The sequence below is a fragment of the Botryllus schlosseri genome, chromosome 16 (genome assembly GCF_051294905.1).
Source record: "Botryllus schlosseri isolate E-star chromosome 16, Bs_hap1, whole genome shotgun sequence".
Classification (NCBI taxonomy): Eukaryota; Metazoa; Chordata; class Ascidiacea; order Stolidobranchia; family Styelidae; genus Botryllus; species Botryllus schlosseri.
This window is the reverse complement of record NC_137251.1, coordinates 17,269,533-17,285,811: the sequence shown is the minus strand read 5'-3', so window position 1 is coordinate 17,285,811 and position 16,279 is coordinate 17,269,533. Positions and strand designations below refer to the sequence as shown.

At 39.0% G+C, this 16,279-nt stretch overlaps 1 protein-coding gene across 4 annotated transcripts in view; it reads right to left on the bottom strand.

Annotated features, from left to right (window-relative positions):
- Positions 1-16,279, bottom strand: part of LOC145459225 (uncharacterized) — a 44,075-nt gene that overhangs the window by 14,198 nt on the left and 13,598 nt on the right. For all 4 annotated transcript variants that reach the window (XM_080337862.1, XM_080337864.1, XM_080337865.1 and 1 more), the window contains exons 19-39: positions 15,519-15,617; positions 14,784-14,843; positions 10,170-10,247; positions 9,521-9,580; positions 9,409-9,459; positions 8,695-8,748; positions 8,085-8,165; positions 7,855-7,920; positions 7,738-7,794; positions 7,117-7,191; positions 6,734-6,814; positions 6,339-6,398; positions 6,223-6,279; positions 5,580-5,627; positions 5,429-5,515; positions 5,210-5,275; positions 4,769-4,825; positions 3,537-3,644; positions 2,988-3,062; positions 2,748-2,927; positions 495-578 (exon numbers count right to left, since the gene is read on the bottom strand). In XM_080337862.1, the coding sequence (XP_080193988.1) occupies positions 495-578; positions 2,748-2,927; positions 2,988-3,062; positions 3,537-3,644; positions 4,769-4,825; positions 5,210-5,275; positions 5,429-5,515; positions 5,580-5,627; positions 6,223-6,279; positions 6,339-6,398; positions 6,734-6,814; positions 7,117-7,191; positions 7,738-7,794; positions 7,855-7,920; positions 8,085-8,165; positions 8,695-8,748; positions 9,409-9,459; positions 9,521-9,580; positions 10,170-10,247; positions 14,784-14,843; positions 15,519-15,617 (1,584 nt within the window). The remainder of the gene's footprint in view (positions 1-494; positions 579-2,747; positions 2,928-2,987; positions 3,063-3,536; positions 3,645-4,768; positions 4,826-5,209; positions 5,276-5,428; positions 5,516-5,579; positions 5,628-6,222; positions 6,280-6,338; positions 6,399-6,733; positions 6,815-7,116; positions 7,192-7,737; positions 7,795-7,854; positions 7,921-8,084; positions 8,166-8,694; positions 8,749-9,408; positions 9,460-9,520; positions 9,581-10,169; positions 10,248-14,783; positions 14,844-15,518; positions 15,618-16,279) is intronic.

Sequence of the window (16,279 nt, the reverse complement as noted above, 5' to 3'; positions counted from 1 at the left end):
CTGGAAAGACGATAGCGTCGCAGGAGTAGATTTAAGAAGATTACCATAGTACAAAACAGAAGTTTATTTCCCAAATAAGAGAAAATTATAGAGTGAAATGGCGACCAGAGACAAGACCGTTAGGTCATCAAGGTCACATTTCGACAACTACAAAATGTTTAGCTTGTCTGAATTAGATCACAATCAGAATTATAGCTCCATTCTTTTTTCAAATAAGAGTTCACTCTCATCGCGATACAGTATGTAGCATTCCCAGGCATACTAGAAATTAGATTAGAAATTTAAAGCATAGAAACATTTCACAAATTAGAATAAAATTAGATTACTATCATTTCACTCAAATAAGTCTAATTAGATTTACCTGGTTGTCCAAGTCTGCAGCTGGTCGTATTATACGAATTTTATTACTAGAATTTCTTTCTACATCACACGTTGTGCTATTATAAAGGGTCGGCACGAACATACCTATATATCAGACTAGATCTTGCACCCACCTCGGTGACATTTTCTTTGAGTATATGTTGAACTTCGGTCAGAATAACTTCGCAAACGTCGCACTCCGCGGGACCTTTCAAAACCTGAGAAGCAAAGTTTTGACGTCAGACGACACCCTTTTTTCGTAATTGATGTACGCTCTCCTAAGCAAGTCTTGTACGATTTCACAGTAAAATTAAATAGTTCAACCGTATGAGATGTCAGAATTAACCCTTTGTAACCGGCCGGCCTACTGACCAAAATTTTACTGGATCCACAAAAAAACGATTAAATGTCATCCATATGGCTTAGATCGACGCCCAATATATTGCCGTGAACCTGAAATAGCCGCCTAGCGGTCTGAGATACTCTCACGGCTCAGACGCCAGAGGGTATAGCGTTATGGGAGAAAATGTTCTCGATTTCTTGAAAATAAAATACAATTTTGTTCTTCTATATCTCCTGACGTCATACCTAGCCCCTCTCTTGGTATATGACCACCTGATTGCCTTCCGCATGAATCTCTATGTTCCAACGAGACATTACACGCTACTATAGCGCTTCATAGCCCAGCGCTACGACCTTGGAAAGGTTGAGATGATAAGCACAATCACGCGGCCGCCGACGATGAGTAATCGATTACGTAATCTCGTATTCTCGCTGAAGCCAACGCGCTTCCAGCTCTACATAACCTAGTAACTGGGTTGGCAATTTTGCCTGTAGTATATATCTCCATGCTATTGAAGTGTTATCAATCCCAGTTGCTTGTTATATGTAACTTGCAACTGCAAGGGATCCGTAAGTATACGCATACCGGTATTGCCTTATTCGAAACTGCCCAGTGCCCATATACGCTCGGGAAGTCATTTCACGTGATGCATTATTGCTTCATTTCACATCAATTTGAACTGTATTCTACACGGCTAATGTTTCATGTATAATCAACAGTACTCATAGAAGCCAACAGTAACTTCGTGTGCCATCTAAAACAGATATATAACTGCCTCTATTTATGAATTATGATGCTGTTATCACAGGCTCGGGTACCAAAATAGCCTAACTCGCACGCTTATTCGTGCAGTGTTAGGGCTGGTGTCAGCTTTCTTATACAATACTAAGCTCCATGATAGGGATATTGATGAATATGCCAGGATAATGGCTAACCATATGTACAATTTGCTATTACCTGAAGCAATTGTACATCTGTTTGAAACGGCAACGAGTCAGGTGATCTGACGCAGCCATGATTTTCACGTAATAAAGTATGCTTCTTTCACGTCAATTTGAAACATCTTCTACGTGCTAATCTTCGATATAAGGACTTTCATAGAATAGTATGACCAACAACAAGTCATAGAAGATAACTGTAATTGGTTATATGACGTCTAGAGCGGAAGATACAATGGTTTATATTTCAGGCGGTCATTCACACGAACATCATTACAAATTCAATTTTGCGGGAAACGTTTTTGTGTGTTCAATCTGCATTTCAAGCAGGATATACATTGCAACAATAGGTTATACATGGTCTGATGTATGCGTATTTATAAGAGCTATCCATACAAACCGATTGCAATACTTTATGACCAATATAGGTCTAGATATCTTCGATGAAATACCGACTCCTATGTGGTAAACAGTCGCGGTCTAGTATACTAGACCGCCGGTCGCAAAGGGTCAAGCGTGAAATCAATTGTCCGTTACATGGTCATTGGGGCTGTACAAAATTTTGAAAATTAAATAAATGCTGACTTGTAATGCACGATTCTGTAGGTTATAGATCAAAAACATCGATGAGTCTGCAAGGGGCTAACAGGAATGTCGTTCTTGCAGGCTCATTGACGTACTTTATCACGAATTTACAGAATGAGACATTACAACGCAGCATTTTCCAAATTTTCGACAACCCTTTGGTCATGTGCAAAGGCAGACAGCACATTGAAATGAAAGTAATGTTCATTGTGTCATAACCTAACAGTAAGAATGTTGACCCTGTGTCCGAATTAAACACAGAATTGTCCAAATTGACTGGTACTTTTTATGTACGGTTTCTACTTTTGTTCCGTTCCCGAGCATTTTGGATAAATAAAGCAGCTGTCCGGAATATACAAAGTCTGAATTAAGCGGAGTCGACTGTATATTTAAATATATTTTTTACATAATGCAGATACTCAATATATGTAACGCAGGACAAAATTGGCACAGTAATGAAATTGGTATATTTAACGTTCTTGATTTACCAACACAAAGCCCCTGCAGTACGTCAATCTCACTTGTTTTTTTGGCGGTGCCGAACAGAGCTGCAGAGCCTTGCATACCAGCAACGGACTGGTGCCTTCTTCCAATATAAAATCGATGATTTTCGACGCGTACTGCTCCACAAAGTTATCGCATTCTACTTTATATTTCGGCAGGTGAGAGCAAGCTTCCAGCAGAACATTCTCAATCTCTTTCTGCAAGGTAACCAAATAGTAATCGAGTAAAGTCCAGAAGCATAAATGAGAATGTCTCACCTCTGTGCTGGTCACGTTTATTTTACTGTCTACGTATTTCATTACCAGTTCGCATACTTCGCAGGCGCCCGGAATCTGAAAAGAGATAGATGGCATCACTGCAATAATTATAGTACAGTGGTTATTAACTAGGGCTCCCTGAGCAGGAGTCGCAATGATTTGCCGTAAATATTCATGACAATCTTTTTGTTGTGTGTGAAAATCATGTTTCAATGGTTTTGGTTCTTTTACCACTGTTTATTTTGTGCACCACTATTCAATAGTAATATATTAGATGTGTATTGTGGTTTGACTTGCTTGCAGGTCAGCGTAAGGGTTCACCAGGTTAGTCAAGGTTAAAAACGATTGTTTTAGTATACCAGTAACACACATCTTATTTATTTACCAAACTATGTTCAATAAAGATATTTTTGATAGATCAGGCACAGTATTATGATTTCGGATCTAGGTGGCGAACTACAAATGATCAAAAGTATAGAATAGTTTTTATTACATATCACACTTGCTAATCCCTATGAAATACGAGAACAGGCCACATTTTCGACATACCTCCACATCATCACCGTTAGAAGGGAGTAGTTCAACGGCTGGCACTGTCATGGGCTCCTTTTCAACTTTGTCACAGAAGTACAGATCGTCACAGGTCTGCTCTGGAGTCTACAAATTAAGTATTATTATTACTATTGGTCCAACCACGGCCTATCAATAGTAAAATACACCAAATTTAACAAGGAATCCATATTCAGAAGCATGCTGCAGACATCCCCCAGTCGTAAACGTGTATGAAAAACAGCTGTACATTTGTGCGAGTTAGGAAGTTTATATTACAATGTTGTCACACCATATGGAGTGCAGCAAGACTAAAATATTACACAATTTAATAACGTATTCATATTGAAATAAACCGTAATATTCGTGTTTATTTCAATATGAATACACTATCCAATTGCATATTGAAGTTCTGTACCTCCAAATAGCTCTTCTCATACTAAAATACTAATTTAGGAACTTCGCTGTCTAAAATTCAACCAATATTACGGTGCTTTACAAGGAGCTAAATTTACAGTTACACATAAAATATACAGTAGATATCTGTGTGTAGTATTCTAACAATGCAGATCTTATCCCGAAGTTTATTAACCACTGACAAAACATGCCCACAGTGCGCAACATTACCTCTGCAGTTAGATGTATGATCTCCAAACTCCATTAAGAAAAGACCACATTATTCGCATTGTCGCCTTAACATCTTATATCAACTAATACGTAGGAAAAAGAAAACCGGCCAGAACATCAAAAATACACAAAACCAGCATGCATCAACGAACACCACCGCCATGGTGCCAACTCACCCAAGATGTCAGCTTAGAAAACAGCAGCGTTAGTAATGACACAGTAAATTCAACGCAAATCGCGTAGCCACGCTAATGCCATCGAGAGTGCAATACTGCATTGAATTCCATCAATTTTGATTTGAAAACCATCCGATTCATTAAGTCCCACTAAGGTTACATATTTGAACTTCTCACAACATTCATACGGTTATATCATCATAGCGAGTGATACAGGAATAGTCGACTTGACGACTAGTACTTGATACAGAATTGAATTACTCAGGAAGTAGGGGCACACAAATTTAGGACACCAAGTCATGGATACAATCGATATTCAACAAATTCTATGCGTTGGTTGCCAATCAATTGTCTTTGTTATGTCTTTGCTAATCTCCCCACTAAAACTCTACGGTTAGCATTACCGATTGAAAATATGTATTTAATTACCTGGGTGGACAAAGCGTTGACAATGTAAGCGGACTCCTTGTCGAAGACGCTATCGCACTGAAAAAAGCATCACAATCATCATTTACAAATTACAAATAAAGACAACATGATAGACTAGGACAATGGGACTTCCTTAAATATATGTATATATACGTAAGAAATATTCAATGTAACAATATCTTCATATTGAAATAAACCTGAATATTTCAGGTTGATAATCGTAAGGTATAATCGTCAGCGAATAGGAGAGATTCAAAATGAGCTTTGTACGTTAACAGTCGTATCACCAAATATAGGAAGCTCAGGCTCAATGGCTGAAACATTTAATTATTTCGGGCAAAAAGAATCACTGTATTTACATGTAATGAGCAATATAAGACACAAACACTAGCGCAAGAAATTATAGTATGGTAATTAAAACATTTCAAAATCGACACTGACCTCTCCAGCCAAAAGAGAAGGCACTTGCGAACAGACGGCTTGTTTCAAGTCGGCTACATCTGCATCCTGTCAATGGAGAAATTTTAGAATGATCGGAAGTAACGATTCCGTAATTTTCGATATGCTACAGTGCAGGTACTAAAAAATATGTAGCTAACATGACACCAACCAAATAAGCATACTATGAAATGCAAACTTGGAATATTTCAAACGACTTACCACAGCGGATTTATTATTCACGGCGAGCGCTTGAAAGTCTGCGAAAAACGCTTTGCAATCCGTACAAATATCGCCGGTGGGTCGGCTCTGAAATACAATCTAAACGTTACATCGGATACCGGATATATGGCCCTATCGCTGATTTACAAACCTGAGATCCTGGGCACATTCTAATCGCGTCGCAGACTGTATCGTCGGTCTGAAAGTATTAAAACATTCTAGTTCATTGCCAGGGTCAGAAAACTGAGGTCTGTTGACTCGAGCTTTTAACTTTTCCCATCCCGATGGCACTACGATTAGATCAGGGGTACCTAAAATGAAGCCCATGAATCTCTTGGGAGTTAGCAAACCAGTTTTCAGGGTCCATTGAAGGCCGATGTCGAAGAAAACAACTATAAAACTAACTACATTGTTCTTATTTATAAAACCTGTCCATATTTTCGATTTATGTCCATACGTATGTGTACCGTTCACAATAGCCATACAAACGAACCAATATTTGCACTCCAACTGGTAACCTGGACAAATGGATGACCTATATTAGTTATCAACTGCTCAAATTTCAAACATAGGCTGATTGAGCAGTCAAAGTGCTGTCTCGCACTAGGTCACTACCTAGGAAACTATGAAAAAGTCATTATACCACATAAAAAACGGCTAAGAAGCCCTGAATTAGACCTTTCAGCAACTTGAAACATTTTGATGAAACTTTAAATATCGAATATCACGTTCTTGAAAATGCAGCTGGGCGGATAAATTGCAATTTGTCACGCCTGTTTCTGTTTCATACTTACATAGGTGACAAACTGGTTCAATACATCCTGGGCCTTATCTTTAATGAAATCGACGCACTGCAGACATGAGATAAATAAACGTATGCCGCCATTTAGGAAAGTATGACATCACTTACCAAACTCGACAACAAACCAAAAGTGTGACACTGCTCCTCGACCAAGTTCAAAAGTTGGTTCTGAAATGAAAAGAGCACGATAAGCGTTTTTAACGGCAGCTGTGTAGCTATCGTGATTAACCCACAGCATTGTCACAAAGTGCAATGAAATAGGCACTGTCCGAAAAATACAAAAATTATGTTTCATGCGAAGTAGAACTATATTATATTTTTTGTGGTACAGGTAGTATAAAAGGTACATATTTGAAGTTTTCACATTTTTCATACTAGTAATAGTGTAAGGATGCCTGTTGACTGATAATTCCAAACAGCAATCACTTCACTGCAATTTAAACACAAGAAAACAATCAAACATATATAACCAAACAGGTTCAAAGTTATTAGCAAGCAATTACCACAATGGGATCCTTGTTTGTGATAGCCGTTTGCATATCGGTGACAAAGGCTTTGCAGTCCCCGCACGGTTCCCCTCTCACCTAGAAAAAGAGTTGCGTTGTTAAGGACAGAACAAGTCTAAGTAATCAGCGTTGTAACCTTCGTAATTACTAGATGTAGCATCACAACTAGCCATATGACCAATGACACTACAAATAGGGTAAATCTTCATAACTATATCCAGTTACGATGATACAAGATCTATTTCATGACAATTTTTCTCATAAAAGTAATACGAAAACCAGGAAAAGTAAAATTACTTTGTTTCTGACAACCTCTGGCAATGGACAAACAAATACTCATAAGTATGTCTGCATATCTGTATATTACTCCAGAAACTCACCCGTTGCAACATTCCGTTGACAAGTTCTGTTGCAGCAGTGCAGAATCCGGCTTTTCTGCAAATTCTCTGAGTGTTCTGCAGTTACAAGAAGCTTTACTTCTCGAATACCTACTCAGAACCATTATAAAGCATTACCAGGTATAGTACTATAAAAAATTCATTAAAATCCAGTACAATTGAATACGGCAATTGCAAGCAATCGTATCAGTTTCAACATAATGAGAAAGACAATACAGCTATAACATAGAATTAAAGTTAGTAACAAACATCACATTTGGTGATGCAATTGTCGATGCAATTCTCTACTATTTGAACAGCTTCTTTGAGGTACAGAAATTGAATATACAATTGAATAGTATATTCAAAGTCATATTGAAATGAACCCCAAAATTTTTGGCAGACACTCGCAAGGGGTAACGACGAGTGTCAGCCGAAAATATTTGGGTTACTTTCAATACGAATATACAATTCAATTTGATGATGATTATTGCTATCAATCCCACGACCAAAATTTTACAACTATTTACTTGATCATACAATACATCCTATGAATGCAAAGCAGTGTCTACTGTAAACATGTCCACACAAAGCTCTGGTACTGCACAGTGCACACTCACTCACTTCAGACTGAAAAGATTCGATCATCACATTGATCACCATCTTCATATACGTGACGCACTAAAAAAATATCAAAAATTCAATACATGGTATTAAAGCATTTCAATCAAAAACCGTTACCTGTGTCCTCATGTCTGCGGATTTTCGGAGACAGTAAAAGTTGGAAGCCGTCTCGACAAGTTTGGTCTGAATTCGAAATGAGAAGTATTGGCGAATGTATATCAGCTACGTATAAGTAAGGCTAGGCAATAACGAGCGCCCGTAGCCTTACACACGAGGCTACACCCACACAGATAAGACCATCCCCCTGCTACAAACAGGAATAAACTATGAAACACAAAACTACTCACAACAATAGCAGGATTAATTTTCATTTCGTGTTGCAGCGTCTTCAGAAAGGACTTGCAGTCGGAGCAACCGTCGCCGAAAAACTGAACAAAAAAAATCACATTCCAAAGACTTCAGATAAAAAAGACAAGTGTTTCGGGACTTCATAAGGTTGAGTAAGAACGGCTTTTAGTGAAAGTATATTACAAACAAGTAGTGAATTATAGATAAGTTTACGAGCTAGTGGAGATATCACTACATCAGTGAATGGTCAACTTATTCACGGATAGACTCTTGTAGGTACAGATCTTCAACATACAATTGAATAGTATATTGTAAGCCAAAACCATTTGGGTTTATTTCAATACGAATATATCTTTCAATTGTATGGTTATGGATTAATGCTTCCGATTACATCCATTCCACAATCCACATTACCACCTTTTACCATTCCGAAAAATTCGAGAAAGCTCTTGGCAAAATATCTAACCCACACTAGAAGTCAAACACATGTCTGCACGTAATATAGAGAAAGGGGAGTGATGTTACAGAATCATCGGTTGATTAGGAATACTATTACTATAACGTCTTTAACCATATACAGGCTTCGTGTGTAGAACAAAATACACAAACCTGTAAACTGGACGCGCTACACATATTTGTGGCCTTGCAAATCGCCGAAGGACTCTGAATGCGAAAAATATTTTATAAATTACGTCACAGTCCAATCGGATTGGCAAAACACAATACTGTTCAGTACAGATAGCCTCAACTATATCAGATCCAACTGAAATTTTTATCAATTATGCGCAGTGGCTTAGTAGCAGGGTTGTGGCCAAGTCACAAGTCAATTTGATTTTTATAGTTTTGACTCGAATCAAGTCGAGTCATTCTCAATTCACAGTCGAGTCAAGTCCGAGTCCAAGTCGCGGTGCTGTGTTTAAGTTGGGTTCAACTCAGTTCAGTGAAAATCTTGGGTGATATCGAAGACCTCGCATTCATAATATACTCAGTTTTCTCCCTCCTGGCGTGTATATTCAAATAGGCAAACGACCGTTTCCAGGCCTAATTTTCAAGTATGGGTCCTGATACATGAGCTCAGAATGTCTCGAGTCATGAAGAGTCAACACACAAATTGACTCAAGTCGAGTCGAGTCATTCTACTTTTCTAAGAAAATGACTCGAGTCATTACAGCCTTGCTTCGCAGGATGATTATCACTGCTCATTTACAGTTACAAAATATCAATCGTACAGAATTGTTGATTAATACCAGCGATTCACCGTAGTCATAAAAGGTACATTTACTCAAATAAAAAGGAATAGTACTTTGTAAAACGGCTACTTACCGCTGGCTCCCTGCCGTGTTCCATCATCATATGATACGTAATCATGTCACACTGAACGGAACCAAGGATATTTTATTCAAAATAAAATTAAAACACTCCAACTTCAACCTACCAGAGCGCCGTTGCCATCAATTGCGTCGCATTTTGGCTTCATCATTTCGAGCAACGCAGCCTTATAAAAGCAAAATTTACAGACATTTAAACCAGGAGCACGCAAAAATCAATGTTATAGACAGAATCTAGATTTGGAGGTACTGAGACTGCCAATTCACAGTCCTTGCTCAGCAGAAAAACCACTTTGCAATAATATATTCATATTGAAATAAACCCGAATATTTTTAGCTGACACTCGTCAGGGGTAATCGTCAGCGACTAGTAGAGAAATCGAGAAGAACATCGTGATCAGCCCTAAAGTCCTGCAGCAGGATAATCCTATTTTTATTATAAAAAGAACATGAGTGATTTGCTAAGGCAACGTGGCTAAGATTCAATCCCTGAGCTATTTACCATTATCGTGATAAACTATCCATGATGATTGAGGCGTTGGCTGAAACAAATCACTCAACAACATGGAACAATTTTACCGCACATGAAAAAATTTTAAATTCTTGGGTTCACAAAAATATGTTTAATCAAAATAAGATCAGTATAATATCTAATTGTGCACCTCAACTTTATCAAAATATTGCAATGCACATGACCATATCGAGCGCACGTCAGAGCAATATAACTATGAATCCACACCGTGTGTAGTTTCTTACCATTGTCTTTTCGTTGAAGGCTGCGTTCTGGAAGTTGCCGACAAACGCTTCGCATTCCGTGCACGAATTTGCGTCAGTCTGCAAGTTAACGAGGTCGAAATCAAATTCATCATTCAGTCACAAGACCGGCCATGCTATCATATTCCATAGCGTAACTTGGTTGGCACAACTGAAAGTCCAAACCAAGAAACTAGAAAGTAACTAAAGATGCAACACAATTACACATATTGCATCGCAGTCACATGTCTTACTACTATACTATAGGCTACTATACTAACTTTATACTTCAATACCGGTACTAGAATTATTATATGCTAAATTCAGCAAATTGCACTACCGGTATTGACTTATTTACAAACTGCTAATTTAACACAAGCCTGATGAAAGCCGTTTCTTATTTAAATGTTATGGCCATATCATAATTGCATAAGATCATATTGATCACAACATAGATTAATAGACAAAATTCATACCTTCAGGACAACCCATCTTTTAATAGTTAACATACGTTCAGTTAGTTACACATATTAATAATGTTGAGGCCAAGTTATACACAAAATTTATAATGCAAAACATATATTGTTGCACGTATTACATAAGCTTTCTGGTGCAGATTTGGACAACTAGATAATTCGAATTTGTGAAATGTTTCTACGCTGCAATTCTAACATAAGATGCTCTAGTGATCGTATAGCCTGTGGACTGTGAGGCGCCGACTTACGAGGTTACGAGGTGGCGCAGCAACCTCGTCACCATATTAACGAGATGGCGGCCACCTCGTACAAAATGCTCAAACGCCCAAGTGATTTGTGACCAATATTTATAAATCAGGCGAATCGACGCGACCTCGTTAGAGAAGTCGTCGAGTTCGATACGCGCGTGTGCCAGGCGCGAAGCCAGGGGGCTTTCGGGGACCGAAACCTTTTGACACGCGTAACCATGTCATTTTGAAACGACCATTCTAACTCTAATATTCAGTTGCAATTCAATAATTGTATTATCATTGTTCCGCCGGGCCGATTTGCGAGAAGCATGTTGTCAATTAGTGAGAAGATTCTGTGATGATCTCCCGCTGAGATGGTCGCGAAATTAGGTCATTCATTCCCGTGCGCGTGGCAATCGTCGCTAGCCCGATTTATTGCGTCTCGAACAAGCCTGCATCTGCAATAGGCCCAGTTGACTCTATACCATCGCTTGCCTGCGCAATCGCATCTGTATTGGCGGTTTCGGCCTGGCGTACACGATATCATCGCTGGCATATACATGGGCTGGGCATTGAGCAATGCGCATCTGCGATAGGCCTGGTGCGGAAGGTACCATTGTTGGCTTAACTATCGCGTCTCGGGCCTAGCATGCGTTGGCTCCTATCTCTCGCTGGTTTGGAGACAATGCGGTCGAGTTTACGCTAATTGGTGATTGTTTTATGTTACATTGATTAAAGAGCGACATCGAATAGCTGCAAAGAGACTCGTGCGTAATTGATTCCCGCTAATACTTGAACGTAACGATCAGAAGATGTGTATCATGGCTTGAGTTCTAAAAGACGACACAGGTCTGCGCCACCTGAAATCGGTGCCGTCAAGTTCGGACATTTTGATTTGCGGAAACTGTCATCGAGGCTGCGTAATACGCGCGCGTATTTAATTGTTCACCAGAGATCAGGGACTCTATAATTGACAGCGCTACCAGACCCTTTGGCAAGTTTATCATACGCGTAAAATCGTCAACATGAACACCATCCCAGATCTCCTCTCCCGACCATCCGCCCAAATAGACGATCTGCTTTTTTAAAATCTAAATGATGTGCGCCAAAAACCATTCTTGAGCTAGCTAGCTTCGTGTGATAGTCTTCGTAATCGGAGCGCGAAATTGGAGGATGTGTTGGTGTGTGCCTCCAAATTGGAATTCGTTTCTGCGCATATTCGTTTCTCTAAGAAGGCTTTGCCAGTGAGATTAATCGGGAAATGCAGCAATACAGCTTAAACACCGATATAATGAGAAAACAATTGTCGCAACGACAGCTACTCAATACTATGTCAAACTCAAAATCCATTCATAGCGATACTGATTAGAATACACGCTTTCTCGTTTGCAACCATCCATATTTTTTGTTTTCTACTTGATACATTCGTACTCCGAAATTGCCGCACAAAGTCATTTTTCAGTGTTCCTTTCGTTATTAAAGTGCAGTAGGCGATGCCATGCCATTGTCAAATATTGTTGCATAACGAGATTCTGGGTGGCACAAATTCTGATTTTATTCGATTCGTTTGAATAGGGAACCTTCTATATTCCGATCAACTTGATTGCTGGATTTACTCGTATCGAGAACAACAATATCGAATATTAAACTATTGGGCATTTGGTAGACAGTGAATTTCTATTGATAAGATCGCGGCATGCACCCGGAAGTGGAATTAGTTCTAGCCCCGGAGTAGCCAGCCAGCGGTCGTGGAAGGAAATTTGTGCAGCCGTCAACACGTAAGTCAAGTAGTATGTGTTGGCTGCCGTCGACATGCAAATTGAAATTACGAATTGACAGATGTACTACCAAAATGCTTCGCGAACGTAAATCGGAAATGTACCAATACGCCAAAATCGCTGTTTTAATCTGCAAACAATTGCCGCGATGCGAGCTAATCAACGCGAAGCTAAACTCGCAAGAGACATTATTGATTGCCTGTGCGATTTCGCGCTTGTAATCATCATTATTGTCTGCTTGAAACCTCATGTTCGAGAGTTGTGTGTTAATTGCGAACTTGCCAGGCCAGTGCGTAGCGTATTTCGTTAATCACACCACAGCGCATTGCGCGTGAATAACATTGATACAACTCCGAATTCTCAGTGACGTAAATTCTGATTTCTGTTCGGTGCATTCCGTCGGACGGACTAGTAGCGCAGTTATATATCTTCATATGATTGTACTCGTACCGTTTTAAGATTCCATTTAATAACTCGACCGCATGGTTTGAAATTAATGATCACAGGGCCGGTATTAAAACGCCACACGAATAGTTTAACGCTGCACGTAAACCAGCGGCATGTAGTAAAGTGCGTTTTAGTGCGACGATGACGTCATCGATATGGAACAATTATGACGTCACAAGACTTCGCAACCTCGTAAAAAAATAAAAGTCGGCGCCTATGGCTGTGACGGAAGTAGCTCATAATAATGAAGAAATTATTCTCCACTTGAAGGTGGCCAAAATCTCGATGACATATTAGGAATCCACCCGGCGAAGTTGCTAGTGAGCACAGATCAAAGGTTTTATTCTTGCTCTGAAGGTGTAAGCAAGTTTACTTCAGGTAAAGCGTAGATTATCGAACTCAAGCCAAGTTGACACGAAGTCACGTCACGGAGTTAACATATGGTAGCATTTGCAAGATTCTAAAGTGTTGAGTAAATACAGTTCTTACAGAGGTTCTCGAGGGTTCAGAACTTCAATATACAATTGAGTAATATAATCATATTGAAATAAACCCAAATATTTTCGGCTGACAATCGCCAGGGGTAATTGTATATCAACAGTTCTGAATTAATTCTATCGTAATTTTAATTGCATGGTCACTTTCCTATACTTGGAAGAATATAGACTGCGGCCCCACTATTTGGCAGCCATGATTCCGTCAGACTAATGAAAACGGCTTAATAGCTGCACAACAGTAGGAAACAGATGGTAATATATGAGTACTTTTTCATGTCACATCAAGACCATCAGAAAACCTATCTCAACACGGCAATCCAAGCAACAAGTCCTGAATGAGCAAGATATCCACATGCACACGAAGCTTTATACCAGCTATGTGGTCAAAGTAGCCCTCCTGCATCCTTGGTACATGAGCAGAAGTATAGGCCTAGTAATATCGTAAGTTTCTACTCGTGTACAAGTTAAAGTGAAGTAGCCATTTCAAAGTGAGTAAAGGAGAATTATTCTAGGCCTGATTCTAGCATGGAGTAGTAGATGGATTGAAACTCTTGAAAATAAAGTGCGCGCATTCAATGTAAAACGGAGTTTTTTATACATAAGAAAAAGATCTTCCCAATTATCAACTAGTTGCTGACGATTACCGCTGACCAGTGTTATCCGAAAAGATTCTGGTTTATTTCAATATGAATATACTATTCAATTGTATATTGAAGTTATGTACCTCCAACAAGCTTTTGAAAAATGCCACAAAATTTACGCATGACTAGTATTAGCATGTTGCAGCATATTGCAGATAGCAGCATATTCAACCATGCTTGCAAAGCAATAACATGCGATCACCGTGAGCTCAGTAAATGTATCTGAGTGACAAACGACAGGATGTCCAATCACAATCGAAGGAAATCACCGGCCCTTGCTTCCGATTAGGATCACGCTAATTATTCATATTTACGTACGCAGACAATTAGTCACAGGAGATGAAGATCAGCCCCCCTCCGCGTGGAACGTTAGATTCACACAACTGGGGCAACGTGCTTGTATGCATAACAACCATAGCCATAGAAACATAGAAACATTTTACAAATTAGATTCAAATAAGATTACCGGCGTATCGCTCTACTTCGACCGATTAGACCCAATAGAATTATATAATTGTCCAAGTCTAAGAACAACCACACAATGTTACCTGAATTGACTTCGGCTCAAATGGGGCACGAATTGGTAGCTTTTTATTCTTCATAGCAGCCTGAAAAATACGGGAGCGTTAATAAAGTGGCTGATTAGTTTTTATGGGATTTGCATATGATAGCCTATGATTTGTGCAATATTCGTCTCGGTGATAGCGGATTACGATGCACTGAGTGCACTAAAAATCATGCCTTCAACCAATTACATTTATATAACATATAAAAGTGCTTTAATCACGCTATCAAGTTTAGTTTTTCACTAATTTATTGAAACCCTAAAACCTAAACTTGAGTTTATGTTATATATAGAACAGCGTCCCAGTCCAAAAATAATTGACGAATTGATGTTATACAGCCTATAAATTGATCGGGCCTTTACCACATTTGACAAGGAAGTCAAAATCCAAACTATCAAGCAGGGCCTACATGTAATGAAGGTGATAAATAGAATCCGTTTCTAGCAACGTAAAAGCATTGTCCTTAAACCGATCGGATGCAACATCTGCATGTAGCGTGCAACGTGACCTTCAAGAACAGCACGATATATAGCGCAGATCTACGCAAGAAGCGTGATGTCTGCAACATGAAGGAAGCTTACTGCAAAGGCTGACGTACTAACAAATATCTACACATCCTTTATCCTCATATTACATGCTAGTGGCGTACCGGTTTTCATTATAATGAGAAATCGAGCGCACCACGATCAAGTCACTATCAGTTCTTAGATCACAAACCTTCAACAAAGCTGGCAGATTGTCCATCATCGATTTAAGATATTTCTCGGTGGAGTTGCCTTTGCAAAGCGTCAATCCCGTGCATATTTGGTCGGGATCCTGTCAAGCAAAATAGGTCAGATGTGTTTGTGAAGCAGTTACAAAGTCTACTATTGAATGAAGCACATCTAGGAAGGTATTGTAACCATTCTGAAGGCCAAATACCAGTTAAGATTTTCAAGCCCGCCCACTGAACCGATCCATGTTCTAGTAACATTCCTTTTATTTTATGTATGTCATAAAATAATTGGAAACCGCTCTGCCACCCACAGGCAGTGAGATAAAATTAATACTGCAACAATAGGAAAGCTAAAATGCACAAGCATTGATCGCGTGTTGATCTTTAAAGCTACCGGTAGAACAAATAAAGCATTGAAATTATCAAGTATCCAGTATGTGGAGCTATTCCGTAGCTTTGCCACTAAGATGGAATATTATGTTGATCTTTTTTAAATCAGTAGGCCTGCAATCAATTATTTTTTGCTCGAAAATACTCATTATACCTATAAGTTACCAATAACCAGATTCGGACAACTAGAAATATTTCAGCGTTTCAAAATTAGATTAGAATTAGAATTATACCTACACAGATTTTGTAAAATTAGATTAGAGAATAGAAACATTCCACAAATTAGATTACAATTAGATTACCGGCATTTCGTCCTAATTATTCTAATCAGACAACTAGAGTTATCTTGTATCCAAGTCTGCCGCTAACTTTC